Raw genomic sequence first — 25,366 nt, 5'->3', positions numbered from 1 at the left:
ACTACAATGATGACTGCCATGGCCGACGTCCAAAACGGCTCAGGATCAGCTTCTGCAGCAGCATTGAACGAGATGACATCAAAGGATTATTATGCAGATTCATATGCACATTTCGGTATTCATGAAGAAATGTTAAAGGATGAAGTTAGAACGCTTTCGTACAGAAATGCAATTTGCAACAATCCTCATCTTTTCAAAGGTAAAACTGTTCTTGATGTTGGTTGTGGAACGGGAATCTTGTGCATGTTTGCTGCCAAAGCTGGTGCAAAGAAGGTAATCGGTGTGGATATGAGTAACATCATCGTACAAGCCCGTCAGATCGTAGAAGCAAATGGATTCAAAGATAGTGAGTACACAGGGACGAGAGCATGATATGGGATCCAATTTGTTGAGTCATTATTCTCTTTCAGCGATTCACCTCGTCAAGGGTAAACTTGAAGAAGTGGAGCTACCATTGGCACCAGGAGAAAAGGTAGATGTGATCATCAGTGAATGGATGGGATACTTTTTGCTATACGAGAGCATGTTGGACACAGTCTTGGCTGCTCGTGACAAATATTTGGCTCCCGGTGGTGTGATGATGCCCGATACTGCCTCTCTTTATTTGAGCGCTATCGAAGATCAAGAATATCGCGAAGAAAAGATTGGCTTTTGGGATGACGTGTACGGATTCGATTACAGCTGTATAAAAGAGATTGCTCTAAGGGAACCATTGGTGGACACTGTTGAACTCAAGAGCGTCGTTTGTGATCCTTGCTTGGTAAAGCACATCAACCTCTTAACCGTCACAAAGGAGGAGCTAACGTTCAAGGATTCCTTCAAGCTAAACGTCACCCGAAACGATTACATTCATGCTTTCTTGGGATGGTTCGATGTTTCATTCGACGCTTGCCATAAGCCAGTCAAATTCTCAACTGGTCCACACTCTCGGTATACACACTGGAAACAAACCGTCTTTTACGTTCCCGAAATGATGACAGTTAGTGCAGGTGAATCGATCTCGGGTACATTGAGTTGTGCTCCCAACGCAAAGAACAATAGAGATTTGGACATTGTATTTGAATATGAATTGGACGGATCACAACCTATCAAGGCCAAAGCAGAATTCCAAATGTGAGTATCGAGGTCTTAATTTATCAGTACCAGGTGCAATCGGTGGCCATTATCTCCCCCTTTTTACTGACTTTCTTCATGTCCTGAATTGTGCTTATCAGGTCCTAATCGCATTTCTCTCTGACTTACAGGTACTAAACCAGCCACAATGGCACAAAAGGTCACTGGACCATCATGCTTTACTCAACTTTTGCAACTCCCAGACTCTTTATTCATTCGATCTATGTAGACAATATCAGTATTATGACGCAGTAATAATGCATCTTTGCACTATAACCTTGAGTGAGATGAGTGGAGTCAGCTTGCTTAGGGATCGTACTTTGAAAAAAATGTGGACTTGATGCCTTTTTGTGCTCTCTCTGCTTGCAAGACTGCTCTCGCTTTTCGTCTGTGTTTCAATCGCCTTTCGGTTGCCATTGCAAGTAAAGCCTCTTGCTCTTCTGGTTTCTGGAGCGATGAGAGATAGGATGGATTAAGCTGAAAATGACAGCAATGAGAAGAGAAAAAAGAGTGTAAAACGTACCGCGTTTTTGAATCTTTCCCTTTTTACATCTTGATCATGTCTATAACGTGCAAGTCGAACTTCTGGCGTTAACTTTGCTCGCGTTCTACGTTTTTCTTCTCGCCAATGTTTCGTTCGTTCTTCTTTGGTAAGAGATGGAAATCGAACTCTTTTTGATCCCTTCTTTTTGTTTGAAGAACTTTTAGGTGTGAGATTTGTTATTTCTGTTTCCTTTTCACTATCACTTATGGGAAGAGCCGGTACATTAAGATCGAAAAGGGTCGTTTTAGGTTGCAACGAGGCGTCAACATCGCCTTTTGAGCTAATTCGTTCGTCATCCATATCGACGGCGATCATGGGGCATGACCACAATAAAATGTAAAGCAATCCTAAAAGATAAAGCTGCATCCTCTTATTGGTAAAATATTGCTATCGGTCAAAGGCTATATATGACAGACTATACCAGTTCATGGCTTGGAGTAAGAAAGATGTCTTTGTGGATCTTTTATATTCTTTACGACATTCTTCAACACCAGCACTTTGCGTCGGGGCTTTACATGGTCGATACGAAAGGTGCAGATGAGTTCTGCGTTTCGGATAGACTATCCGCACAGGTCTCTTGTTGAATTTAAAATCACTATATGCAATGATCAACTTTTGTCATCTTCTTTAGGCTGAAGGGCTTTGAGAGTTGCTTTCTTCTTTTCTTCCCGAAGAGCTTTTCTCTTCTCTTCTCTATTACGTTCCCAAGCTTTAGCTTTCTCCGGGTGATCCTTTCTGTACTTCTTTTGATAAGCAGCATGTCTAATTGGATCTTTGTCATGAGACTTTTTCTGCTTTTGACGTGATTTGGCTCTCTCAATTTCTTTCTCCTCCTCAGGCTGACGATTGAGGAAACGGTAGGCAAGGAAAAAGGTCAAGTCACATGTGTAGAGTTAAAACAAGAAAAATCACTAACCAAGTTATGGTAACGTTCGGATCTTTTAGCATTCCTGACAGATAAGATCCTTCTCTTTTCTTCTACCGATAAGTTCTTCCAGATTTTTGCCTTGTATTTTCTCTGACGTTTCCTCCTTGCTTCAACTTTGGGCGTCACATCTTGGACTTTCAAGATGCCTTGTGCTCGTTGATGAAGTAGACTTCCTGAATAGGAATGCTGATGCGGTTGATTTGCGTCTTTGGACGTGGCTAATTCATCATCACTAGACGGAGGCGGTCCGTTCAGATCAGGCGTAAAGAAGACTTGACCAGATGGTGTGGTTGGCGAAGATACATCTTTGTTGACTGCGCCCACCAAAAGGACTTTTGTCATTGACCAGTAGAAACAAACCAGAAATAAGAAGCTAAATTCAAAAATCTGACACATACTAAGGAATGTGTGGTGACAAATAAGGTTCGACGTTATGACGAATCAAAACGCTTTCGTAGAGAAGAATACTTTGCGTAAAAATATGCTCTCGGGGCGAAACATTCGTCCTTAAACCCAATTCACTCCATCAAAAATGCATTCTTGCAAACGCGATGAAAACCAACGTTGAGAATTGGAGACTGCAAAGACTGAATCATCTGGTAAGCTTAAAGTGTGAGATACTGAATTCTACAGGCATATCACGATTGAATCACTCACTTATGGCTTCTTTTTTCTTTGCACGATCTTCAAAGCAATGTCAGGAGTTATTGGCTTGCCCAACCTCTCTGCTTCTTTTCGTGCTCGTGATCGCCTCATATTATCTCGGAATTGATTTCTGCGCTTTTCACGAAGTTCAGGAGACTTCTCGAATGGACAATTTGAAAAAGGAATTCAGTAAATCAAGTTTACTCTGAGACTCTTTTCTAGAAGTACTACCTTTGCCAATTTGAGTCTTCTGGCTGCATCTCCTCTACGGTACGCGACCCTTCTCCATGCTTCACCTTTTCGCTCTCGATATTCTCTCTTTCTATCCGATTCTTGCTTCCTGAACTCTTCTGTCGTTAGTTTCTTAGGCACACGCTTCAACGGTGTCTTCTTTGGAAAGCTATCCTGATGTTGCGTTGGAATATTGCCAGCTTCACCCTCAGTTGATTGATGGACTTTCAGTTCTGGAGGAGGTGGAAAATTTAAATCAGGAACTTCTACTGGCTCTTTCGATTGGTCCACATGTGCCACTTGAAAACCATTCTGATTCGGTGATTGCGTTATTGAGGTTGTTAAACACACACAGGTACAGAATGCAAGCCATATGAATAGCTGCATATTATCTAGGGGAGTATGATTGATATCAGTACAAAGGTGGAGGATCTTTCGTTCGTTCTGAAGATTGAATTCACATTAGGAATGCAGTGCAGAAATGATTGCAGTAGTATTCGGGGCAGCCAGGTTGTCATATGAGTACGCAATCGACACAGTTATCCAAGCCGTGACATGCAGCTCCACAGCCGATACGAACGTTTTATCCTAATGCTTTAGAGAGTGAAATCCGTCTTTATTGGCTTGAGATCGGTTGAAGCTGGACGGCTTTCAAATTTGCTTCTTGCTTTGCTCTAGCTTTTTGCTTGAATTTTTTATTTTGAGCCTGCAGTTTAGCCTTAGGTTGTTGTGCACGATGTTTCTTTACGTATTGAGAGCTCCTAGCATTCCAAGCTGCTTTCTCCTCAACAGTCTTGTAGATAGAGTAGGACTAATCAGCTTCTTTTTCGGTTCATTAGTTGGAGGATGTACACTCACCATCATTGATTTCCTGACCTGAATCCTTCGCACATTGTTCTTTGATCTTCTGGCTTTCTCAGATTCGGGAAGCTGAGAATAGCTTTTCCTCTTCTTGGCTCTCACCTTGTTTTCGGTATCTTTCACTTGTCCCCTTTCGACAGCATGAATTGGATCTGTGTGACTAGTCATAGCTTCAAAGATAATAGGATGTGTATTCGGTGGCGTATGATGACCTTCATCGAACGTATGTTCACTTTCAGAAGGCAACTCGTTCAGATCCGGCACAACAAAAACCTGGCCATGCCCTTTTAAAGTTGGATTTTCATTTGCTCGATCTGACAATCCTCCCACGCTAGCATTACTGCTCAAAGTTTGAAATACAATGCTTAAAGCAAGTAAGAATAATGATGCTGTTTTGTTCACCATGACGTTCGAGGTTATAAGAAGGAAGGAGAATAAGATTTTTATTGAAAGTGTTCTTGAAGAGAAATGCAAAACTAGAAAGAGTGCTCTCTGTCAAAGGGGGCTTTTGCATAGCCAGCAGATGTTATACAGGCTGCTAATGATCCGCCTGTCTTCACCGCATCTATTTATCCGGGCCTTCAACTGGAGCATCTTGCTGTTTCGCTTTCTTGCGTACACGATATCTCCTTACTGCAGCATTATGCTTTCGTCGATGCTCAGCTAGGTCCGATGGAGGCTAGGGATGAGTAGCCAATGTCAGCCAAAGTAGAAACATATCTTAGAAATGATGATACTTACCCCATCTTGAAGCTTCTTCTTTCTTGTATGTCTCCACTTCTTGGCTAGAGCACTTCGAGTTGCTGGGTCTATGCGATTCCATCTCAATGCTTTTAGTTCTGATGTTCTCTTCTTCTTAAGCTTTGACAGTTCGATCATCTCAGAAGTATATCCTTTATCCAGAGGATGCTCTTGGAAACCTAACGAGGACGAATAGACTAACGAAGACGATTCTAAAATTGGTATCTGAGTAGGATGAGAGTCATCTTCTCTGGGTGGAGACTTGTTTAGATCAAGATTCTTTGGTCGAGTTGATTGCAAATTTTGACCCTGTTCAATATACTCTCCTGGTGACGCATCTCCGATCCGAATACCTCCTTGGTGACCTGAAACTTTTTTCTTTGTACTGTGTCTGATATTGGGAAGATTTGAAGGAGTTGTCAATCTTTGGTTAGGCTGTTGTGCCGGTGCTTCTAAATTTGCAATTTTCGCCGTCTGTTCCGCTGTTTTTACTGCAGATACATCAAAAGCAGGCATCATCATAAACTGAATTTCACCGAACATTATTACGAGAAGGCTTTTTCTAACTTTCATGACGATGCAGGTATTCTTAAATGGGATGATGGGATGCTGCTCGGTTCAGAAGCTTATTGGGACGCTTTCATCAAAGGCCGGGGCTAAGTGAGGTGCGTACTTCAAAAAGATAGGAACATAACGAACGTGATTTATGAGCCTACCGAATTGGCTACGTATCATCCTCAAATCTAGATACACTAAAGCGAGGCCGACGTTATTCAAAACAAGCCTTTTTTTATGATGTCTGAGTGCGGCTTCAGGTTGGATCCGTGTGCCATTCTTTTGAGCTTGTTGTCGAGCACGATACCTTTTCAACGCCATTCGGGGATTCCGCTTATGCTCATCATTTCGAGTGAGAAACTTTACAGATGTATTTGTTGTTAGAGAACATTTAATACCTGAAAGCATTTAACCATCTTTACTCACTGCAAGTAAGAGTTTCTTATGCGTTTCGTTTCGGTTCAAACCTATGATCTCCCTTTCTTATTTCGACAAATTGGCTCTTCGCGCATTCGAGTCATGGAATAGGAGAATTGGAGTTAAGAATATAAGAAGCGCACTCATAGTATTAGATGTACTTTTTGCAATGAAAGAAGCACAAAGACTCGCTAGAAATGACCCATCCCAATTCACCTTAGCTATAACTCAGACCAAAAAGTATGTAAATGTATTTTGAAAGTAGCAAAATGGGCTGAATTTTTGAATATTGTGCAATATCAATGGAGATAATTGCATCTTTGGCTGTGCACCGCATTGACTGTTTTTACGGCGTCTGAGACAATGCTTTGCCCTTTCGAAGGAGTTTTTGTCTTTCACGATAGGCTTTGGCATGACGTCTATTCAGCTCTTTTACTTCTTCTGGATCTTTGCTCGCTCTAGATTTCTTCACACGATTATTTACCTTTTCTTTAGTTCTCTTTTGATCTTCAGCAGACTGGCGTAAAATTAGGAAGATAGCATAAGCAGAAAATTCACTCCCTTTACCATTCTCCCCAACACTTACCAGTCTTCCAATTCTGGCTCGGTATGTCCTATTATCTCTTATCGAGCGAGCCTTTTTCTGTTCTGGAGTTAGCTTTGAATACCACTTTTGCCAATAACGTCTGTGTACTTTCTTCTCCTGCTCTTTCTCTCTACCTTTGCTGGTCGACTGGTTTTTTGAACTGCTGAAAATATCGGTCGATCTCGTATCATCGCATATTGCTAAGGGCTGATCACTATGCAGCGGAGGGCTTGAATGCTCATCTTCGCTTTCAAATGGTGGTGGATGATTTAGATCAGGAATTCGGTGCCGATCTGTGGAAGCTTGAATATCTTTTTGTTCCAAATCCTGTGAAGCTTGTTGAAAGCTTTTCACGGTCTTGACAGCATCCACAAATATAATATTCAAGTTGAAGCACGAGACTGCTACGTATAGAATCCAATCTTTAATACAACGCATATTCGAATGAAGGAGCGATGGATGAGGGTTTGATATCATAAAACAGAAAGAAGAGGCGTGAGAACGAGTTGAAAAGCCTTATCGGGGCTTCAATGTGCTCTGTGTGACTTTTTGCAAATCTACTTAGTCCCCTACCTTCTACAATAATCAGCATTTGCAGCCAGTCTCAATAAAACTGAAAATTAGTATTGACTTCTGGAATTCGGTGATGATGGATTAATGTTAATTGATAACATTATGCAAAAGAAGTGCACCATCCGGTGTTGAAGGAGGGCTTGGTTCGCCTGGTTGATTCAAGACAATTTATTTGGATCAAAAATAACAACAGTGGACAAGAAGACAAAATTAATTAAGACTGGGAGTTCAGACAGTTTTTCATCACAGACATGTCTGAAATATTCTGTCGATAGATGATGTATATAAATGTAAAGATATGCAAGACTTTGTTACACAGAAGATGATCCTACCATCAATGGTGTTCGTGCCGTAAATGCAATCATAAATGGCAAAATACGAAAATTTGTGTGCTAGTTGAGACATGCGTTTATGCCTATATTATTCAGGTAATTCGCACACGAACCCTTCACTCAGTAATTAGCATCTGCCTCTACCAAATGATGCTAGTTGTTAGGCGGTAAAGGTTTGATCTTTCTCCCATGCTTTCTCTTTGCATGTTCTGGTTCAATACTTCTACCTTCTTTTTCAGCCTTTGTACGTCCTCTGTTGCGACGATAAGACTCTTGTGAAGCTTTCCGATAAGATTCACGCAATGCCGGATTCTGTCGGGAATAGGGAAAATTAACATACACCTCTAGAGCACTATATTTTTGCCAACTTACATCTTTCATCAATTTCATTCTTCTTTGCACAACCTTCTTACCATGTGCTTTCTTCGCCTCCTCAGAAAGGTTAGCTCGATAGCGGCGTACTCTCTCCCTTTCTTTTTCACGAAACTCTGCCAAGGTACCTTTTCGTATTCGGGATGAAACCTTGCTGGCGTGTTTGCTCTTAGTAGAAGCTTTGCTTATTGTCGTGCTGGAACCTGGGTTATTGTGAGAAGTAGTTTCGTCTATGGAAGGTTCTTCTACTAGCGGTATATTGAGATCTGGTATATCTGGCTTGATCTGCTCCCCACTTTCACTCGGAGAGTTTGAGACCAGATTAGTGCCTTCTTTCGAGGTTGCACATTTGCTTATTTCTGTAAAAGCATAAAAAGCAGAAAGTAGAAAGAAGATTAATGTCCAGAATCCTGTCATGCTATACAAAACAAGAAAGTACGTTCTGTATAAGCATGACAGTAATGGAACGGTCTGAGTTATAACATTTGAGTCTTGTTGAGCTTTTGACAAGGAAAAGTATGGTTCGCTGCGTTCAATTGCTTGTTTGCACCAGCCCTCTTCGGGGCGCACATACGGTATTGCATTCGTACAAATGATGTAAGCACACAGTCTAATCTGCTTTTCATTGTCGTAATGCATCCTTTGGGTCTTCTGGCAAACCTTGCTCTTTTGCTTTCTTTCGTGCTCTATATCGGCGTGAAGCTGAAGCTCCTAGCTGTCGTCGCCTGTTTCGTGCCTCTTCAGACTAGAGGGGAAAGAATATTATTATGAGTAGGCTTTCCCATTATCATATCTTTAAACCTACCTTTCTAAACTTTTCAGCCAAGAGATTACGACTCCTCCTTGACTGTTCCTTTCTTTTTTCAGGGCCTAGGCTTTCGCGATAAGCCCGTACTCGACTAGCTTCAGAATCTAGAAATTCTTGTAAGCTTCCTTCCTCCTTGAGTTTCTCCACCTTTATAGCATGCATGGATTTTTTCTTTCCTGAGTTATTGCCTAGTTTTCTGATAGGTTCTCTGCGGCCTTTGACAGTTTGAAGAACAGTCTCTTCAAGAGGTGGAGGAAAGTTCAAATCTGGAATGTTTTCTTTCTTTGCATTTTTGAACTGGTTGCTTAGCTGCTCAGGCAGTTGATTCTGAACAGTGGCTCTTTGAGCTTTCTTTTGTCCTTTTACTGCTATAGTGAACTTGCTGTAGGCGCTGAAAAGACACAGCAAGAAGAACAAGCAGTGGTAATTCTTTAGCATTTTCACCAATGATCATGGCATTAAATTACAAGCTCTAAAGGTGGACAGAAGACTTAAATTTACAGCAATCAGCAAACCACTTTGTAGAGTTGAGATTTCTCAAGCCGCGCCCCTTCACGGGCTGCAAATCACAGCAATACACAAAACAATCAAAAGAAGAAAAAAGATTTATGGCATACACGATCAAGGCCTTCCTTTGCGTATCAATCTAAGAGCGGCTTCTGGCTTCTCCTGCAGTCCTTTCTGTTTTGCTACTTTTCGCTCGTAGTATCGTTTCGAAGATTGTCTGCTAACCTCTTTGAATCGATCAGAACGGGTTTTAGACTGATAGTCGAAATCAGCAATGTAGCAAAAGGAGTCTTAATAAGCTAAGCTGAAAGTCAAATACCACAAACGCATTCTGCAACCCTTTTCTTACCTGAGCATTTTTTGCTTTTCTAGTTTCTGCGTCCCTACGTGACCTTGCTCTCTTTTCTTCTTCTGTCAAATTGTTATACCAGACCATCTGTCTATGCTTTTGAGCAGCTCTATAAGCTTCCAAGGTCCCATTTGCTTTGTACCTCTCCATTCTCAAAGCGTATGTACTGCGCTTACTTTGCGGATCAGTCGACCTCGAATCTTCAGGCTGCTCTTCCTCAGGTGGCGGCGGGAAATTAAGATCTGGGATCGTTTGTTTACCTTTTTCCGAAAGTTCGGGGTTCTTTGATGCTTGCACTTGTAGATTTTTGGAATCATCACCCCTTTTAGAAGCTTTGACAGCATCTACATGAAATACACATACTTCACTAAGGATACTATAAAGGTAAAACAGGATGCGAAAGTGCAGCTTTAATAACATGATTGTAGGATCAGAGTAATAAAAAGAAAATCCATCAGCTTATATTCTAAAGCACTGGTAAGGAATTCTCGGGGCAATTTTTCCACCTGACAAAAATTGTTTATTGCATATCAAGCCTGTTTGCGTACCTAGAAACGCTTTGTACTTCAACCACTTTCATCCTGAGGCATTGTCATTTGGAGTAGAAACAATTTTGGCTTGTTTTCTTCTTATTGCATCTTTCGGGTCTTCTGGTAATCCTTTCTTTTTTGCTCTCATTCTTGCTTTATATCGGCTTGTGGATAGTCTGCTTATCCTTCGGGCATTTTCAAGCCGTTCTTTAGACTTTTGATGGGAGGAGGATGAAACAGTATTTAGTCAAAAGAAGGACCATAAAAATCCTGTCATCAAACTCACATTTGCATTTCTTGCTCTTCTGATTGCGTCGTGCTTATGATTGATCGCTTTCAGCTCCTCTGCTGTGAATCTTGCTCTAAATTCCTTCCTTCTACTCTTTTCAGCTTCTCTATACGCTTCCAAAGTTCCCCTTTCGACATGTCTTGCTATAAATCGTGCATATGCACTTGCACCTCGACTTTTTGGCAAGATTTCTTTTGTTTGCATGTCAGTGAGCTTCACCTGATCTTCTTCAGCTGGGGGTGGAAAGTTCAAATCAGGAATGGGCTCTCTTCTTGGGACAGAGACAGAGGAGATTGGCTTTCTTGGTACTCGAACACGTAAATTGTACTTCTTAGGAGTATTTGTTCCCTCCGCTTCATTCGTATCCTTGACAGCTACAGCTTGAAGCAATGCCAGCTCATTAAATAAGTAGAAGAGAAAAATGAGATAAATGTACGGCATATCGGTCGACACAATCCCAAAAGATCGAAGATGAAAGGCAGAGATTTTTAGCGATTGCGCAACAACTTTTAGACCAACAATACCACACTTCGGGGCAATGATTATGTATCGCCAATTAAAGAGCAGCAAACGTTTACATGCATGTGTACGAAAGACTACTTCAGAGATGGGTCTGCGCTTGGTGAAAACATTCTTTGCCTCCCTTTGCTTCTTTTAGCATGTTCAGGATTTTCCGTTAATCCTTGCTTTTGGGCTCTCTTTCTTGCAGTGTACCTTCGATGAGAGGCAGCAACAGCTATTTTTCGCTTTTTTTGCAGTTCTTCAGACTGTAGAGGAAGTCGATGATGAGAGGAATTATTTCAAATAGCACTACTCTGTGTAAACCTACCTTTTGTAGTCTTTCATAAAGACTGATCTGATTCTTTCGTGAAATTCTTAATTTTTCTTCTGGGGTCAGATTGGCAAAATGCGCACGTTTTCGAGCACTTTCAGCATTTAAAAAATCTTCATATGTCCCTTGATCAATCATTTTTTGAATTTTACGAGAGTACCTCGTTTTGGATTTGTCATCCTTCTGGGATTTCAAATTTTCTTTCTCGGGAGGTGGCGGGAAGTTTAAATCTGGTATTTCGGCCTTCTTTGAGGATGGCGGCTGAGCCAGGCTTTCTGGTTGCAATTCTTGGTCAGGTTTTCGCTTCTCAGCAATTTTTGTTGCCTCAGCTGAATGTGTGCTAGAGAAGTCAAAAATAATGAAAAAGTTTATCAGCACTCCTAATACTTGCAGTACAAACAGCACTTTCATTTTTCGTGGAAATGGGAGAAGTGAAGGTAGATACACAATATAACAGGATATTTGTTGAGATAATAGTGTCGACACCAACCTCGATAATTCGGGGCATGGTTTTTTTCTGCAGATGTTGGTGGCGGAAGCGTACACGATCTTATTTTGCAGGTCTTCAAGGACGTAAAGTTGTCGTCGAATGTGCTCTAAGGTACATAAGATCTTTGTTCTGTAAGCGAAGCTTTACATTTTATCAAGGTGCAAAGGACGCTTTCCTTTTGGTCTTATGGCAATCTCCTTTCCTATCTCTTCACTGCGATCTTTTGCTTTTTTACGTGCTCGATAACGCTGCATTGACAATCGATTGCATGTTTGCGCTTTCTCTTTCAAGATCGGCGTCTGGAAAAGTAGAGGAAAGGTAAGAAGTCAAGCCCACGAGTTATTCCATATTTTTCGACACTCACGTCTCTAATTTTTTTGAGCTTTGTTTTGTTATACTTTCTTCCCTTTTCAATCTTTTGCTCTGGCGTCATTTTAGACCAGAACAACTTCCGTCTTTCTTCAATCCTGGCTTTCCATTCGTCCAAAGTACCATCTTTAAGTCTTCTTTCCTTCATTCTTTGGTAGTACGTTTTCTTTTTTGGAACAGAGTCCTTCTCACTGTCACTTGAAGATGCTGATGGGTGAACACCGCCAGTACTTTGTGCTACTTCCTCTGGTGGAGGAAAATTGAGATCAGGGACTGGCTCAGCAGTCATATCGTCGTGTTTCTTTTTAAGAGAAGGGTTTGCGTTAGCAACTTCTTTTCGATTCTTCACAGCTAGCACACAGCCGTTCAGTGCTAACACAAAAATAAATGTCAACTTGATGATTACGAAATTCATAAGTTCATAAGATAGCGCACAGAAGAATACGATGATGGTGAACAGTCTACAATGATTTCAGGAGTGGTACATGACTACATAAACGGGGCTTATAGACATAATACAAATCGGATCGTGATAGAATACTGTATACAATAGCTGTGCAGAACTTATCGTTCCGCCTTTGTCAGCCACCTTACGTAGTAGCTCACGATTGAACTGGTCGCACGATTCTTTTTGGTCGTGGTCTTCTTAAAGCATTTTCCGAGCTTACTTCTCTGCCTTCTTTTGCAGCAACCTTTCTTGCTTTCCATCGGCGGGTGCATGCATTAGATATATCTTTATATCTTTGAGCTGCTTCTTTTGACTAAGAGATGGTAAAGATAAATATCTGATCACCAGAGAAGCTAGCAAGGAAATGTTCTCCACGTACCTCTGCTGATTTCCTTTTGCGATTCTCATGATCTTTTTTATACAACGCCAGCTTTTCCTCCGTACTCATCCTTGCTCTTCGCGCCCTTTTATAGTTTCGGTTTCTAATCCTACGTTCTTCCGTCAAAGATCTGCTTGTGTGAGAACGATGCTCCGATGCACTTTCTTCTACCGCCTCATCACTGGAGAGATCAACATTATGAGTTTGACTAGAAGGCATGCTTGATGCATGAACATCTACCAAGTCACCTTGTGGAAGAGGGTAATTCAAGTCGGGAATCTCACTCGAGATTGTTCCGTGACGATCTTTGCCTGGTTTCGGACTGCTAACTGCTGAGGCCAGCATGACATATAAGGCTGCCAAGACAATTAGAGCAAAAAATGCTGGAGTTCTTCGATGGGGAAATTTTATCATCTGCCTATCGCAAGAAAGAATGGTATTTCTTTGTAAAAGTAAAATGAAAGATTCGAGACGGTTTTCAAGTGCCTGATCGGGGCTACGAAGTTGCACTGCATCTGTGCAATTGTTGAACAGTGCCACCATAAGAAGCAAAGATGGTAGTCAGAGCGTATATGCATGCACATGTGGCTACAGCGACAAGCACTCTGGATCAGTGTGGATTGTGTGGCGGATTAGGCTGCTGTAATTTCTTTAATTTCCGTTTTGCACGATATGTCTTCATGTGCTTGCTGGCCATAAGTCGTAATTCTTCTGGTGTCTTCTTAGATCGAAAATTGATCAGGTCTTTGTTCCTGCGCTTTCTGTATTCGATTTTCTTTTCGTCTGGCTAGTGGGAAGTAGTTGCAAAGCTTCATTCATAGGTAAACCAATCTAACTGAAATCATACCATAAAACTCACCATATTGGCAAACCTTATTTTCGCTCTCTCCGCATTTCGGCGTTGCCTTTCCTTTTTTTGTTCAGGAGTCAGGCCTGCATACCACCTTGCCGTTCTATACCTGTGAGCTGCTTTAGGATCAAGCTGTTTATTCAATGGTACCTGTCCAACTTGACTTGTAGTACTTGCACCTTGAACACCATCTAACGGTACGTTTTGGTACATTGGTTGCCCAAAAGAATCTTCAAGAGTATTCTGCTGTTCATTTGGCAGTTTGTTCAGGTCCAGTCTTGGTCGTTTTCGTGCAGGTGAGTGCGGAGATGAAGGGTTGGAGTGACCTCCCTGTGCTGTAAGGCCCAGTAGAGCGAGTGCTGTCAGGATTAACAAAACTTGACACATTGTGTAATTAAAAAACATCGGAACGTCAATTGACTAGAGAGTGAAGTATACCTTCATAATTAGGAAGTATAATTTGAATAATTTGCGTACAAAGCGCGGTTATCGTGTTTTTTCGGGGCTTCTCGATTTCAAAGGATTATATCTCGATTTCAAAGGATTATAAAATTCAATTTATGATATGTATTTTCGCAACGGAAGACGGTTCTCAAGGCTATGCAGCTGTTTATTCATATTTGCATAGCCATCCCCGTCATTTCAGATATAAAACGAGATTACTGTCCTGCATGACTATCATCTTTGCCATTCAAAGGCGATGTAGTAGTGATAGGTCTACCAGGTTTCCTTTTCGCATATGCTGGACCCAGTGCTTTCCCTTCTTTTTCTGCCCGTTCACGGACTCGAAATCGACGGCTCGAGTCCAATCGTGACTTTTTAAGGGATTCTCTCAATACCATATCCTGAAGTAGAGTAGACAAGAGCTTTCATAAGTACCGACTTCCCAATTTATGTTGATTCAAATACTCACCTTGTTTAGCCTTGCATTAAGCTGAGTGCCACTTTTACGGCTTCTGGCTAACTTTTGAGCCGGAGACAATGTGTGATACTGTTTTCGCAATCTTTCTCTTTCCCTAGCTTTGTATTCTTCAAGTTTTCCCACTTTTCTCAGCTTACTCATCCTCCTCGAATATGCAGATCCAGTGGTAGGTTCCGTATTTGTGTCTTGTTCTGCAAAAAGGCCGTCGAGCGGCACGTTGAGATCAGGTAAATTGTCCTTGTCTTTTAGGCCGTTGTCGCGAGATGGCGAGGAGGCAGCAGGTGTGTTAGATTCGAAATCTACGCAAAATCCAACTTCAAGCCGTATGTAGATGAAAACGCTCATAATTAGCCATGACTTCAACATAGTCTTGAAAGTAAGACGAGGATGATAAAGCAAGATACAAACATCAAAAACGCATTCGACCATTCACAGAGTGTTGAGACATCCGGGGCGATCGCAAGTACTATTGAAAGTGAAAGCGAGCGTACACAAACGGTCTATAGCCTCGAAAGCCAACAGATTTAATCCTCCCGCGTAGCCTCCTTGTCTTTGCCCAGGATTTTCAACTTCTTTCTTGCTCGAAATGTGGCTTGATAATGACGATTCGCTTCTCGTAACGCATCTGGACCTTTTTCTGCATACAATCTCTTTTTGCTTTCATTTCTTAACCTTCGATATTCGTCTTTTTGCTCATCAGTCTTTAATCATATAGAATTTAAATTGGCTAGGTGAGATTCAAAAATTTTATTTATGTCACCTTTAATGAACTCACCATTTTATTAAATCTTTCTCTAGTCTTGATTGTTTGATAACGAGAATACGCCTTCTTCTCTTCATTCGTCAAAGAGGCATACGGTCTCTGACTATTCGGCTGGCGTAATTTCTTCTTCTTCTTCTTTGACGTTGTCGTTGCAATACGATTGGGTTGCGCCTCAGCAGCTTTTGCACTAACCCTCTCTGAATACTGCTGTTCGTGATGTGGGCTGGTCTCGTCAACCACGGGAGGCATCTCGTTCAAATCTGGAAGCATCGGTCTTTGAGTCGGTAACTGCTCCTTTGATTTAATCCTTGCATCTCTTGGCGATCCTGCAAGCGCCATGGATTCTGGCCAAAATAAGCAGATCACAACTACAATGAGATGTACCAAAGTTCTCCAATTCATCGCTAGGTACATAAATGGTAAGAAGTGATAGGGATATCAACAAACCATGTATTTAGATGACAAAGTGTACAATGGACTGTGTAGAGTACTGTCGGGGCGTTTGCAATTAGTTGCAGATTAAAGCCTCTTCTTCCACCGAGGAACTTGCGCTAAACACTGCATATAGCCAAAGACACAGCTATTTGGTCATGGTGAGGGTTGTTTGAAATTCCTTTTGACTGCATCCTCGGGCTTGATCTCTAGACCAAGCTCTTTTGCACGTTTGCGTGCGTAAAATCTTTGAGCTGCTTTGCGAACAGAAATGTAACGCCTTTCACGAGCTTCTGCAGACTGAAAAAGAAATATCAAGTCAGAAGAATTTTCTGTAGAGATATAGCACTGACTTCTTACCTGTTTAAATTTGTCAAACATAGTTTTTTGATACTTCTTTGATTTTGCTATTCTTTCGTCATCGGGTAAAGCGTTGCGGTAGTTTTTGTGTCTTTTTCTTTCTTTCAATCGAAATTCATTCAGAGTTCCTTTCTTCTCTCTTGATTGCGTGTAGATGGCAAATCTTGTTTTCATCCTCCCATCTTTGTCCTTCTTTAAAAAAGCGCCTTTACGATACGTGGACGTAGTTGGTACTTCTTCTGGAGGAGGATCAAGGTTCAAATCGGGAATAGGTGCCTTGTTTGTCGTTGTCAAGCCCGTTGATTCTGGAATGTTTTGTTGGGAATTTTGCGAAGATTGATTGTTCTCATTCAACGACTTCATCTTTGCTTTCACAGCAGCTACTTCATACTTATTATAAAAGATGCAAGTGCAGGACAAGTAGAATATGAAAGAGAGAAGTGAAATCCACCGCATATCTGATGAGAGTATGGACGACAAACGTGTGCCTGACTTCTTTTCGACCGAGAGCAGTTTTGGAATATTCAGTCGGGGCAAATATGACGGGCATACGTGCATCAAAGGGACGTCCAATGCTACTACAGGAAATATTTTCATCGCTTCATTGACGAAAAGGCTGCCTGCCTTTCGGCCTCATTGCGTACTCTGGACTTGCTTCTGTTCCATGCTCTTTTGCGTGTTTGCGTGCTCTAAATCTGCGCACAGCCTCTCGGGTACGATCTCTGGTCACTTGACGATACGCTGAAGACTTTTGAGATAGAAATGAAAGAATGATATCAGGAGCCGCTTTAAAGCGGAATTACACATAAAACTCACTTCAGCTAACTTTTTCTTTTTACACTCCGTTTCTTTTCGCAGGTTTTCAGCTTTCTTTTCAGGCGGCAAATTTGCTCGATAAATCTTCATTCTTTCACGTTTTGCTGTCGTCCATGCACGTAAGGTACCTTCCCGTTTTTTACGTTCTATCATCCTGTAGTAGTAGCTTTTTTCGTTAAGCGGAATTGTTTGAGGACTTTTTGGAGCAGATTTCGGTGAGGCACTATGCACACTTTCAACATCTTCTGCCGGCGGTGGAAAGTTGAGATCTGGAATAGGTTTGGCTTGAAGCTCATTGGCTCTTCCCGAGTTGAATGCTACGGACTTCTCTACCGAAAGAGCCTTTTTTGCTTTTGAACGTTCGGACACCTTGACAGCAAGAATTCCAATACATTGCGCAAAGATCAAAAAGTGGAAGAAACTGTACCACCTGATCGTCATATGAATAGATGCTTCGTTGTAGGTGGAAGAAGCTTAACAAAAGAAAATCCACACTCGTTGACACATTATACTCAAAATTCGAAAAAAGTCGGGGCTAACGAAAAATTTTATCAACATATGGGATTTCAAAGGCAAGCTGACAAATTTAAACGAGGTATCCTATCCCGGAACGGAATCTACTCTATTGTCGTCTTTTAGCATTTTGGGGGCTTACCTCTCTTCCTTCTCTTTCTGCCTTTTTGCGCGCTTTATATCTCTTTGAGCTTGCTGTACTGACTTGCGTGTACTTCTTCAACAAGTCTGGAGACTTTGGTATGAAGGGAGGGTAAATTGATCAGACACGGTCACTACATCTGTCTCTATCTGAACTTTCTTACCAAAGCAAGCCTCTCCTTTTGCTTTTCACGCTCTCTTCTGAAGAGTGCCAATCTTTCTTCTGTACTCAAGCGTGCTCTTGCTTCTCGCTTTTTTTGTCGATCCTTAATACGATGTCTTTCTAATGCAGCGCCTGTTCGCTTTTTCTTCTTTCTCTTGGTTACATTCTCCCCAATGCTGATTTTACCATGTTCTGCAGAATATTGTACTTCTACCGCTTCTTCCTCGGGAGGTGGAAAGTTGAGGTCAGGTACTTTCGTCGTAAAAACTTTTTCCATATTCTCTGGTGGTGGCTTTGATGAGTGGATCGTTTGTGAGGGCTTTACGGCTGACGCTATCAGAACAATGAAAAGCATGAAGTCCAAAGAGGCTCGGAAAAGATACATTTTTAGGTAACGATTGAAGAACAAATATTTCTCAGCCCTTATGTACTAAACCAGAAGCCCGACCCTCTGTATCAGTGAGATGGTGGTACTGCATGAACTCGAAATTGTTCAAATGCAATTGCTGCTGTGTATCTTCAACGGGGCGACGATCCATTATCAGGGCTTTCAACGCTCTATGCCACTGGGTAAACACGATACGTCCACACAAACGAAGAGACAATGTGCGATTGTATAAGCCAGTATACAGTCAAGTAATAAAAATGATTGGCAGATGCGAGAGATGTATTGTGGGAGAGTATGACTGAACTCGATCTAAACCCAATTTGCAGAATTCTTGACAACAAAAAAGTTAACAACCAAGCTTTTGGATATCTGCAGGCCTTCAAACGTTCTGTCTATATCAACTCACCTTTGCAAATTAGTTGCCATGTTCGCGATGCCACTTTTCAGCATTTTCCGTGATAATCTTTTGAAAATGTGCACGTCTACCACGATCATGTTCTCTGATTGCCTCCATTTCTGCATGAGTCATTGTTACAATTGGTGATCTTTTTTGGATGACATATGGTTTACCTTTCTTGCCGCTGTTCAAAGCAATAATTTCAATTGGACTTGCTTTGTTTTGAGGGATCGGACGTCCAATCTCTGGCGACTCGTTCATCACTGGAACAGAATCAACTTGACTGCCCAACAGAAAAAAGCAGAGCATTAGAGCTTTGAAGAAGTAGATCGAAATTTCTTGCATTTTTGCTAAGAAAAGAAACAATCAAAGTAGTTGGTGGTCAAAAGGGAAAAGTGAAAGGTTGAATTCTTAGTTGTCTTTTGATTGTTGACCTGCACTGCCTTGATCAAACCACGTCCCTTCCATACAGACTGGTAGTCTCCGATGTGAAAAGGACATTTGCGGCGTTCGCACGGATGATGCAATAATGAATGAATTTTTCTGACGAGGCTGTTTATAGAGTACAATGTGATATTAAACAAGTGACGCCGTCGGACCTAAACTTTGTGTGTTGCCTTTTCTTCTTCTGCTATCCGTTGATCGACTGATCGTAATTGCTCTGCCACTTCTTCTCTCCGCCGAAGTAGGGACTTCTCATATTCTTCATCGCTTATCCGATGCACGGGTGACCAAGAAGCAACTTTGTCCCATGCTTTTCCTAAGAAGCCCTGTTCCTGTTTCACGCCTTCATCCTTCGGACGTAGTGAAACTTTTTCCATTTGCGTTTGATTGTTGCCGGATGAAGCAGGAGCTTGTACTTCTGATCCACCCGTCTGAGTCAGAGGTATCGAACTTCTTCCATCTTGATCGGCCAGCATGTTGATACGCAGAACGCTCATTTCATTACTGGCTAATTGAAGTGCCAAACTGATAATACCAAACGTCCTTGCGCCTGCCCAAAGCTTTTGTTTTCCAGAAAAGTAAGTCGTCATTGCACCACCCATCAAAGCACCGGAAATGGTTGTAGGAATGATGTTATGCATATGCAAAGAAGGTATACGATCCGGTCCGAATCGTTGATGTAGTATTTCGTTATACCATGGAATAGCGATATATTGTCGAACGGCAAAGATCGGAAATGCAAACGAAAATGTATTGAGTCCATACTGCATTCCATATAAGATTGCAGGTTGAGCACGTAAAGCACCATAAATCATTCCACCTATTCCCGACAAAGCAGAAAATCCAAGTGATCCTTTCACAACACCCATCGCTGCTTCTTGTGGAATACTGATCGCAGGTAGCGTTGATGCTTCAGGAAGGGCTGATGCTATACTCTGTCCGATTGGACCACCTGATGTTGGTTTAGCATCCTTGTCTTCCTTAGTGTTCATCCTGATTCCCCTCCTAAGATGATGATGGTGTTGAGAAGGAGGAATGTGTTAAATTGTCTTTTTCTTTGAATTCTTCTTCCGATTCCCGTTTCTTCCCATTCGACTGATTCATTTACGCGGTGCCTTAATTTGATACGCGTGCATTTTAGCCGACAGTAGGGTTATCATTCACATACCAACAGCATACATCCTCAACATCATCTGTTGTCATTTCCTGTCTTTATACCGATGGCTAGGCCTCTTCTTGACTGGTAAAGACTTGTTGACCTTTTCTTTTTCTGTATGGCCGAGGTGTTGGATTTGAAGCATTCTTCATCTTACTTTCTCTTTTTTTCTTTCTGAATTCTTTCTTCTCCTCTTCAGACTGATGTTTAAGAAGATTGTTAGTAAGTGAAACCTTTTCATCAGCCTTTATTCTTCGACATCAGCAATCATACTTTCACTTACCATTGATGCAAATCTGGCTTTCTGCTGCATAGAAATCTGGCGAGAACGAGCTTCTTTCTTTTCGGGCGACAGTGCTGCGTAGAGCTTCTGTTCATATTTCCTTCTTCTCTTTAAAGCATCTTCGGTATTTAACTGCATAGGTTCCGTTGATGAGTGCTCTGCCAATCCAGCAGCATCTTGCTTCCTTTTTCTCGTTGTTTGGCTAGTCGGACTACTTTTATGCTCGCTCGGTGGCATTTCATTCAGGTTGAGTAAAGCAGGATTGTGCACCGCTGGCTGACCATCTCCAAGACTGGTTGAATCGTGTTGCCCTTTTGTTCTTTTATATGGTCGAGGTGTTGGATTGTGAAAAGACTTCTTCTTTGCTTCTCCTTGTTTCTTTCTGAATTCTTGCTTCTCCTCTTCTGACTTATGTTCAGTAAGAAGGATCATCAGTAAGTTAAAGTACTTCAGCCTTCATTCTTCGATACCAGCAAAGACAATTTGACTTACCCATGATGCAAATCTGGCCTTGTGCTGCATGGAAATTTGGCGAGAGCGAGCCTGTTTCTTTTCCGGTGATAGTGCTGCGTAATACTCCTGTTCATATTTCCTACGCTGCATGAGTCTTTTCTTTTTCGCTACAGCATCTTCGGTGTTCAATTGTATGGGTGCAGGTGATGTATGTTTTGCAGAATCATCGATATGTATTGGTTGTATGGCTTGGTCGCCTGCGACATGGTGATAAGTTTGTGGTGTTTCATTTAAGTCTGGTATAGCTGTCTCCGTTGACAAAGCTCGATTTTCTGTCTGTCTTGGTGAAACTGCAAGCACTTCTACTGATGACAATCGAGCTAATAGAAGGATGATATTGATGTACATGTATACTTTACGCAGCATTGTAATGAAACCGATGAGTGTGCAAAGGAAAGAGAAGTAGATCATTCACACTGATTGCACATTGAGCTTGTTCCTCTTCGGGGCTTTCATGATCGTATGCAAAATTCACGGCCTTAGACTGTTGGAATTCGGATATTTGATCTCGTAAACTCTGCAGCCGCATATAAAAAGCTTATGTATATCATATCTCAACAGCATGAATCAGTTGTCAATCTCCAATATGCTGATCTAATTTCTTTTGCGCTTTATTCCGAAGGTACTTTCTCTGAATATCTTTCTTTCTTTCTCTGTATTCCTTCTTTTTTGCTTCAGGCTGTAAGGGAGATGGAAGCTGGATCAGAAGAGCTCAGTATTCAAGTCAACTTTTTTACTCACCCATGTGTTATATTTTTCTCTATGTCTAACATAGACTTTATGATTACGTGCTGACTTTCCTTCAGGTGTCAACTTGTGGTAAGAAGGAGTTTTTTTCTTTTTTGCTGGTTTCATTGCTTCTGTTTGAGCTGGATCGTGCTCTGCCAATCCTGCAGCATCTTGCTTTCGCTTGGTCGTTGATTGGCCAGTTGATCGATTTTCCGGCTCGCTCGGTGGCAGTTCGTTCAGGTTGGGTAGGGCGGGGCTTTGCACTGACGGAGGAGTATCTCCATGAGTGGTCAAATCATGTTGTCCTTTTCTCTTTTCATACGGTCGAGGTGATGGATTGGAATAATGTTTTACCTTTGCTTCTTTTTGTTTAACTCTGAATTCTTCTTTTTGCTCTTCAGACTAATATTCAAATGAGAACATCGGCATGTGAATTTTGTTTTAGCGTTGCAAGTCTACACAAAAGATCAAATTATTGACTTACCCATGATGCAAATCTGGCTTTATGATTCATAGAAACTTGACGAGAGCGGGCTTTCTTCTTTTCGGGTGGCAATGCCGCATAGAACTTTTTTGCATTTATCCTGCGCAGCATCATTCTTCTCTCTTTCTTTAAAGGATCCTCTCTGTTCACTTGCTCAGATGCATGCTGTGTTGACTCAAGAATGTGAATCGGTTGCATAGCTTCATGGCCAGCGATATCATGATCAGGCTGTGGTACTTCATTCAAGTCTGGAAGAGCTGCTTTTGGTGATGGCGGTTGATTTCCTGTCTGTCTTGGTGATACTCCAAGCACTATTAGATTTGTCAATCGAGCAAAAAGAAGGATGAGAATGGTTTTCATAGAACCAGTCCTCAACATCATGATGATCTTAATGCATATGAAGAGAAAAAAGAAGCGATTAAAATTTATGCTTTACCTCAGATCTCATGGTTGAGATGGAAATTCTCCGGGGCGTTCATGACCACCATATGCAATTCACTGTCACGGTCTTAAAATACACTTGCTAGAGGAAGCGAGGGCGGTGTCTTGTTTAATTTATAAACGCCGTCTCGGCCGCGCACGCGTTTAGAGCACTGCTACAGAAGCGGCGAGGCACTTTGGTGCATTGTTGATTGTGCCTGTTGCTGCTATGGATCCGCGTATCGAAAGAATTCGATTGTCAAGGTGCAGAAATAGAAACAACACTACCACCATCTCAGTTCTTGCATATCCCCATACATTAAAACCAAACAAGCATGGCACCCAAACCGATCATCACACCAGGACCGACGGCAGCAGGACCACCAGGATGGGAAGAACGACAACAAGAACGATTGAGCAGTGTAACAACACAATCCAGTAGTGGAGAAACCGGCACGTCACACGGCCGACATTCCAGTGCACATAGCGGCGGTGGTGTGGTAGATGGTGTTGAACGAGATGACAAAGGTGTACCGATAGTTGATTCTAAAACGGGAGAATATGCTCATCAACCGGCAGAATTTCAAGAAGATCCTTCAGATGAAGCACATGTTTCGCTTGCGGGAAAGATTAAGAACCAAATTCATAAAGTTGGAGAAAAGTTGGCATTCATCCCACCAAGGGATGCCGAAGCAGGTGTTTCAACACAGGTGAGTGCACTTCAATTAAATCTGGTTGACTCTATTATGCTCACTATTCCTCATCTTGCCTCTCACAGAATGCTTCAACCATGCCCGAATAATCGGCTACATTACTACAGATTGCCCCAGGATTACCATACCTCATGTACTACTAGAATGCATCTTTTGCCTACTTTCAGGCTTTGATTGCACACTTTTCTTATTCACGCTGCAAAACTTTCGTTTCAATTTCATCAGGAAAGCATAATTTACAGCATTTCAGAAAATTTGACAGAAAAGAAGAGATGATATGGTATGAAACATAGAATTGAAGGGATGGGAATGTGTGGTTGTTTGGGTCGTGCTTTCTCTGGGAAAGTTGTTTCTTAGAAGATGTGCTATTCTCAATGTTTGCTATTGTGACAGGATATCACACAAGAAAGCTTTATTTCCTGCATGTTCTTGAACCTGCGTTTAAGCTTGATCACTTTGAGGAATGGATCCGTAACCACCGCCTGCAACAGCGCCGCCAGGAGCAGCTAGCCATTCAGCCAAAACAACGTGACCTTCAGGTGGTGTTGCCAAAACGATCCAAAGACCCCAAACTGGCTTGGCGATAATGTCCAAGATACCGAAGGCCAAAACTTCATTATCAGCAGAGATTCTGCCTGAACCTTCAGCAAAGCCCCAAACGATTGGATAAGCTGTCCAAACGACGGCCAAAGCGAGAGCGACTTGGTTGTACAAAGAGCCAACTTTTGGATGACGAACGAAAGCATAATGACGGCCTGAAGAAATCAAATTGAAAACGACAACGACAAATGCCGCACAACTGAAACCGAAGAATCCCCAACGGTATTTGAGAGAAGGATGCAAAGCTCCAACCAAACCTGTACCGATCATGAACAAATCAGCAATGATCAAAGCAATGGTTTCACCAATTGGAATTCCGGCCAACAATGTCAAATCGAGCAACAAAAGAGGAGTTGTGAATGCCCAATCGATATAACGTGCATAGAAAACTTCACGCCATGCGCTACGGTTGTGAGGATCAGAGTGAACGATTGTCTTGCCGATTCCGGTTGCCATTGCATAATAAGAAGCAGCTGCGATTGAGACAATGACAAAGTTTAAGATATGAATTGGACGATAACGGTAAGAAGCTCTGAGACCTGTAACAGCAAAGATTGCAGCACCGACTGCCATTACAGCAAAGACGATCCACAAGTAAGTTTGACCGATTTGAGTGATTGCTTCGGGATGTTGAATTTCATGTGGGATTTTTGGGATGCCTACATCAGGCTCCTTTTGATGTTTGATGAATTCGTCAAAGATCATATTCATTTTTGCAAAGGTTCCAATGGGTTTGTTAAAGGAGAAGAAAGATGAAAAAGATGATCGTGGTGGGGAGGTGAGAGAGTGAAGTCAAAACGGGGTCATACGTTTTTGCGTGAGAGAGAAAAGGCTGTTCGTTGGTTCAGTCATCATGCATTATTTTACTTCAACTCAGCAGAATTCCACTCATGACAAGGGGAGAGGCAGCAGCAATCGTTTTTGTCAGACTGCATCGGCGCCACGAAATGAACAAAAATGTGGAGCATTGAAATGAAAGAAATTTGATCCGAGACTGGTCTGCTGCTTTGTCATTAAAATATATCAGAAGATCGAGAAAAGTGCACGGACTTGGATTCATTTCGCGCTATTGTTGCAGCTCACAGAAGGGTTCTCTCTTCTCATTACCACCATTCAATCCAAAAGTGTGGGTTACTATATAGCATGCTGCACATGCATTCATTCATCAATCTGACGTAAACCATATTGATTATAAGAGAGAGAGTGATTATCATGTCTATATGATCCTCATGAGCAAACGTGTTCCAATCCATCATGGCACTCAGTTCGGACCATGATTTTGGCTGGGCGTACCTGCTTCCGATTAGCCTGGTCTCCTGCATGTGTTAATTGATGGCTTTGCGTCCATTACTCGCCGCTTAAAGAAGGTCCGCGGCTATT

The 25,366-nt window shown here is 41.8% G+C and overlaps 15 protein-coding genes across 15 annotated transcripts; 1 reads left to right on the top strand and 14 right to left on the bottom strand.

The window, feature by feature from the left end:
• Positions 1-72: 72 nt before the first annotated feature.
• On the top strand, positions 73-1,117 carry FA14DRAFT_120220 (S-adenosyl-L-methionine-dependent methyltransferase; the record flags this gene model as incomplete). Its single annotated transcript, XM_025496395.1, has 2 exons — positions 73-346; positions 411-1,117. The coding sequence occupies 2 exons, from the start codon at positions 73-75 to the stop codon at positions 1,115-1,117; spliced, it is 981 nt and encodes a 326-aa protein (XP_025355251.1).
• Positions 1,118-1,419: 302 nt separating this feature from the next.
• On the bottom strand, positions 1,420-1,972 carry FA14DRAFT_154384 (uncharacterized protein; the record flags this gene model as incomplete). Its single annotated transcript, XM_025497676.1, has 2 exons — positions 1,420-1,590; positions 1,637-1,972. 2 exons carry the CDS (start codon positions 1,970-1,972, stop codon positions 1,420-1,422), a joined length of 507 nt encoding a protein of 168 aa, XP_025355250.1.
• Positions 1,973-2,265: 293 nt separating this feature from the next.
• On the bottom strand, positions 2,266-2,927 carry FA14DRAFT_154383 (uncharacterized protein; the record flags this gene model as incomplete). The annotated part of the gene is made up of 2 exons (XM_025497675.1): positions 2,266-2,496; positions 2,574-2,927. 2 exons carry the CDS (start codon positions 2,925-2,927, stop codon positions 2,266-2,268), a joined length of 585 nt encoding a protein of 194 aa, XP_025355249.1.
• A 315-nt stretch (positions 2,928-3,242) lies between these two features.
• On the bottom strand, positions 3,243-4,727 carry FA14DRAFT_178339 (uncharacterized protein; the record flags this gene model as incomplete). The annotated part of the gene is made up of 4 exons (XM_025500838.1): positions 3,243-3,386; positions 3,462-3,694; positions 4,197-4,254; positions 4,320-4,727. The coding sequence occupies 4 exons, from the start codon at positions 4,725-4,727 to the stop codon at positions 3,243-3,245; spliced, it is 843 nt and encodes a 280-aa protein (XP_025355248.1).
• Positions 4,728-4,887: 160 nt separating this feature from the next.
• FA14DRAFT_154381 (uncharacterized protein) lies at positions 4,888-5,606 on the bottom strand (the record flags this gene model as incomplete). Its single annotated transcript, XM_025497674.1, has 2 exons — positions 4,888-5,001; positions 5,064-5,606. 2 exons carry the CDS (start codon positions 5,604-5,606, stop codon positions 4,888-4,890), a joined length of 657 nt encoding a protein of 218 aa, XP_025355247.1.
• A 775-nt stretch (positions 5,607-6,381) lies between these two features.
• On the bottom strand, positions 6,382-7,059 carry FA14DRAFT_178337 (uncharacterized protein; the record flags this gene model as incomplete). Its single annotated transcript, XM_025500837.1, has 2 exons — positions 6,382-6,552; positions 6,622-7,059. The coding sequence occupies 2 exons, from the start codon at positions 7,057-7,059 to the stop codon at positions 6,382-6,384; spliced, it is 609 nt and encodes a 202-aa protein (XP_025355246.1).
• A 620-nt stretch (positions 7,060-7,679) lies between these two features.
• On the bottom strand, positions 7,680-9,982 carry FA14DRAFT_184310 (uncharacterized protein; the record flags this gene model as incomplete). The annotated part of the gene is made up of 6 exons (XM_025501382.1): positions 7,680-7,838; positions 7,899-8,316; positions 8,473-8,609; positions 8,704-9,097; positions 9,439-9,512; positions 9,563-9,982. The coding sequence occupies 6 exons, from the start codon at positions 9,980-9,982 to the stop codon at positions 7,680-7,682; spliced, it is 1,602 nt and encodes a 533-aa protein (XP_025355245.1).
• A 156-nt stretch (positions 9,983-10,138) lies between these two features.
• FA14DRAFT_171662 (uncharacterized protein) lies at positions 10,139-13,363 on the bottom strand (the record flags this gene model as incomplete). Its single annotated transcript, XM_025500344.1, has 7 exons — positions 12,900-13,363; positions 12,741-12,833; positions 12,068-12,533; positions 11,704-11,825; positions 11,211-11,553; positions 10,379-10,777; positions 10,139-10,306 (listed from the first exon to the last, which is right to left on the bottom strand). The coding sequence occupies exons 1-7, from the start codon at positions 12,926-12,928 to the stop codon at positions 10,139-10,141; spliced, it is 1,620 nt and encodes a 539-aa protein (XP_025355244.1). The 5' UTR covers positions 12,929-13,363.
• A 146-nt stretch (positions 13,364-13,509) lies between these two features.
• Positions 13,510-14,136, bottom strand: FA14DRAFT_154377 (uncharacterized protein; the record flags this gene model as incomplete). The annotated part of the gene is made up of 2 exons (XM_025497673.1): positions 13,510-13,686; positions 13,759-14,136. The coding sequence occupies 2 exons, from the start codon at positions 14,134-14,136 to the stop codon at positions 13,510-13,512; spliced, it is 555 nt and encodes a 184-aa protein (XP_025355243.1).
• A 272-nt stretch (positions 14,137-14,408) lies between these two features.
• Positions 14,409-15,773, bottom strand: FA14DRAFT_184307 (uncharacterized protein; the record flags this gene model as incomplete). Its single annotated transcript, XM_025501381.1, has 3 exons — positions 14,409-14,594; positions 14,663-15,040; positions 15,447-15,773. The coding sequence occupies 3 exons, from the start codon at positions 15,771-15,773 to the stop codon at positions 14,409-14,411; spliced, it is 891 nt and encodes a 296-aa protein (XP_025355242.1).
• Positions 15,774-16,022: 249 nt separating this feature from the next.
• On the bottom strand, positions 16,023-18,244 carry FA14DRAFT_154375 (uncharacterized protein; the record flags this gene model as incomplete). Its single annotated transcript, XM_025497672.1, has 5 exons — positions 16,023-16,166; positions 16,227-16,616; positions 17,043-17,472; positions 17,698-17,750; positions 17,861-18,244. 5 exons carry the CDS (start codon positions 18,242-18,244, stop codon positions 16,023-16,025), a joined length of 1,401 nt encoding a protein of 466 aa, XP_025355241.1.
• Positions 18,245-18,458: 214 nt separating this feature from the next.
• On the bottom strand, positions 18,459-19,116 carry FA14DRAFT_36025 (uncharacterized protein). The gene has a single exon (XM_025502237.1). The coding sequence runs from the start codon at positions 18,987-18,989 to the stop codon at positions 18,663-18,665; it is 327 nt and encodes a 108-aa protein (XP_025355240.1). The 5' UTR covers positions 18,990-19,116; the 3' UTR covers positions 18,459-18,662.
• On the bottom strand, positions 19,117-20,108 carry FA14DRAFT_36024 (uncharacterized protein). Its single transcript, XM_025502236.1, has one exon. The coding sequence runs from the start codon at positions 20,078-20,080 to the stop codon at positions 19,244-19,246; it is 837 nt and encodes a 278-aa protein (XP_025355239.1). The 5' UTR covers positions 20,081-20,108; the 3' UTR covers positions 19,117-19,243.
• Positions 20,109-20,349: 241 nt separating this feature from the next.
• Positions 20,350-22,634, bottom strand: FA14DRAFT_171658 (uncharacterized protein; the record flags this gene model as incomplete). The annotated part of the gene is made up of 5 exons (XM_025500343.1): positions 20,350-20,935; positions 21,020-21,360; positions 21,458-21,557; positions 21,782-22,171; positions 22,254-22,634. The coding sequence occupies 5 exons, from the start codon at positions 22,632-22,634 to the stop codon at positions 20,492-20,494; spliced, it is 1,656 nt and encodes a 551-aa protein (XP_025355238.1). The 3' UTR covers positions 20,350-20,491.
• A 1,075-nt stretch (positions 22,635-23,709) lies between these two features.
• Positions 23,710-24,749, bottom strand: FA14DRAFT_160330 (family A G protein-coupled receptor-like protein). The gene has a single exon (XM_025498628.1). The coding sequence runs from the start codon at positions 24,695-24,697 to the stop codon at positions 23,828-23,830; it is 870 nt and encodes a 289-aa protein (XP_025355237.1). The 5' UTR covers positions 24,698-24,749; the 3' UTR covers positions 23,710-23,827.
• Positions 24,750-25,366: the final 617 nt, after the last annotated feature.

Source organism: Meira miltonrushii, assembly GCF_003144205.1.
Source record: "Meira miltonrushii strain MCA 3882 unplaced genomic scaffold FA14scaffold_2, whole genome shotgun sequence".
In the NCBI taxonomy this organism is placed as follows: Eukaryota; Fungi; Basidiomycota; class Exobasidiomycetes; order Exobasidiales; family Brachybasidiaceae; genus Meira; species Meira miltonrushii.
Note: the sequence above shows the minus strand (reverse complement) of the source record. Positions and strands in the feature narration are given on the sequence as shown.

Bases quoted from the DNA above. Each gene is read 5' to 3' on its own strand.
- FA14DRAFT_36025 (XM_025502237.1), bottom strand. From the start codon at position 18,989: ATGCAAGAAATTTCGATCTACTTCTTCAAAGCTCTAATGCTCTGCTTT.
- FA14DRAFT_36024 (XM_025502236.1), bottom strand. From the start codon at position 20,080: ATGAACACTAAGGAAGACAAGGATGCTAAACCAACATCAGGTGGTCCA.
- FA14DRAFT_160330 (XM_025498628.1), bottom strand. From the start codon at position 24,697: ATGAATATGATCTTTGACGAATTCATCAAACATCAAAAGGAGCCTGAT.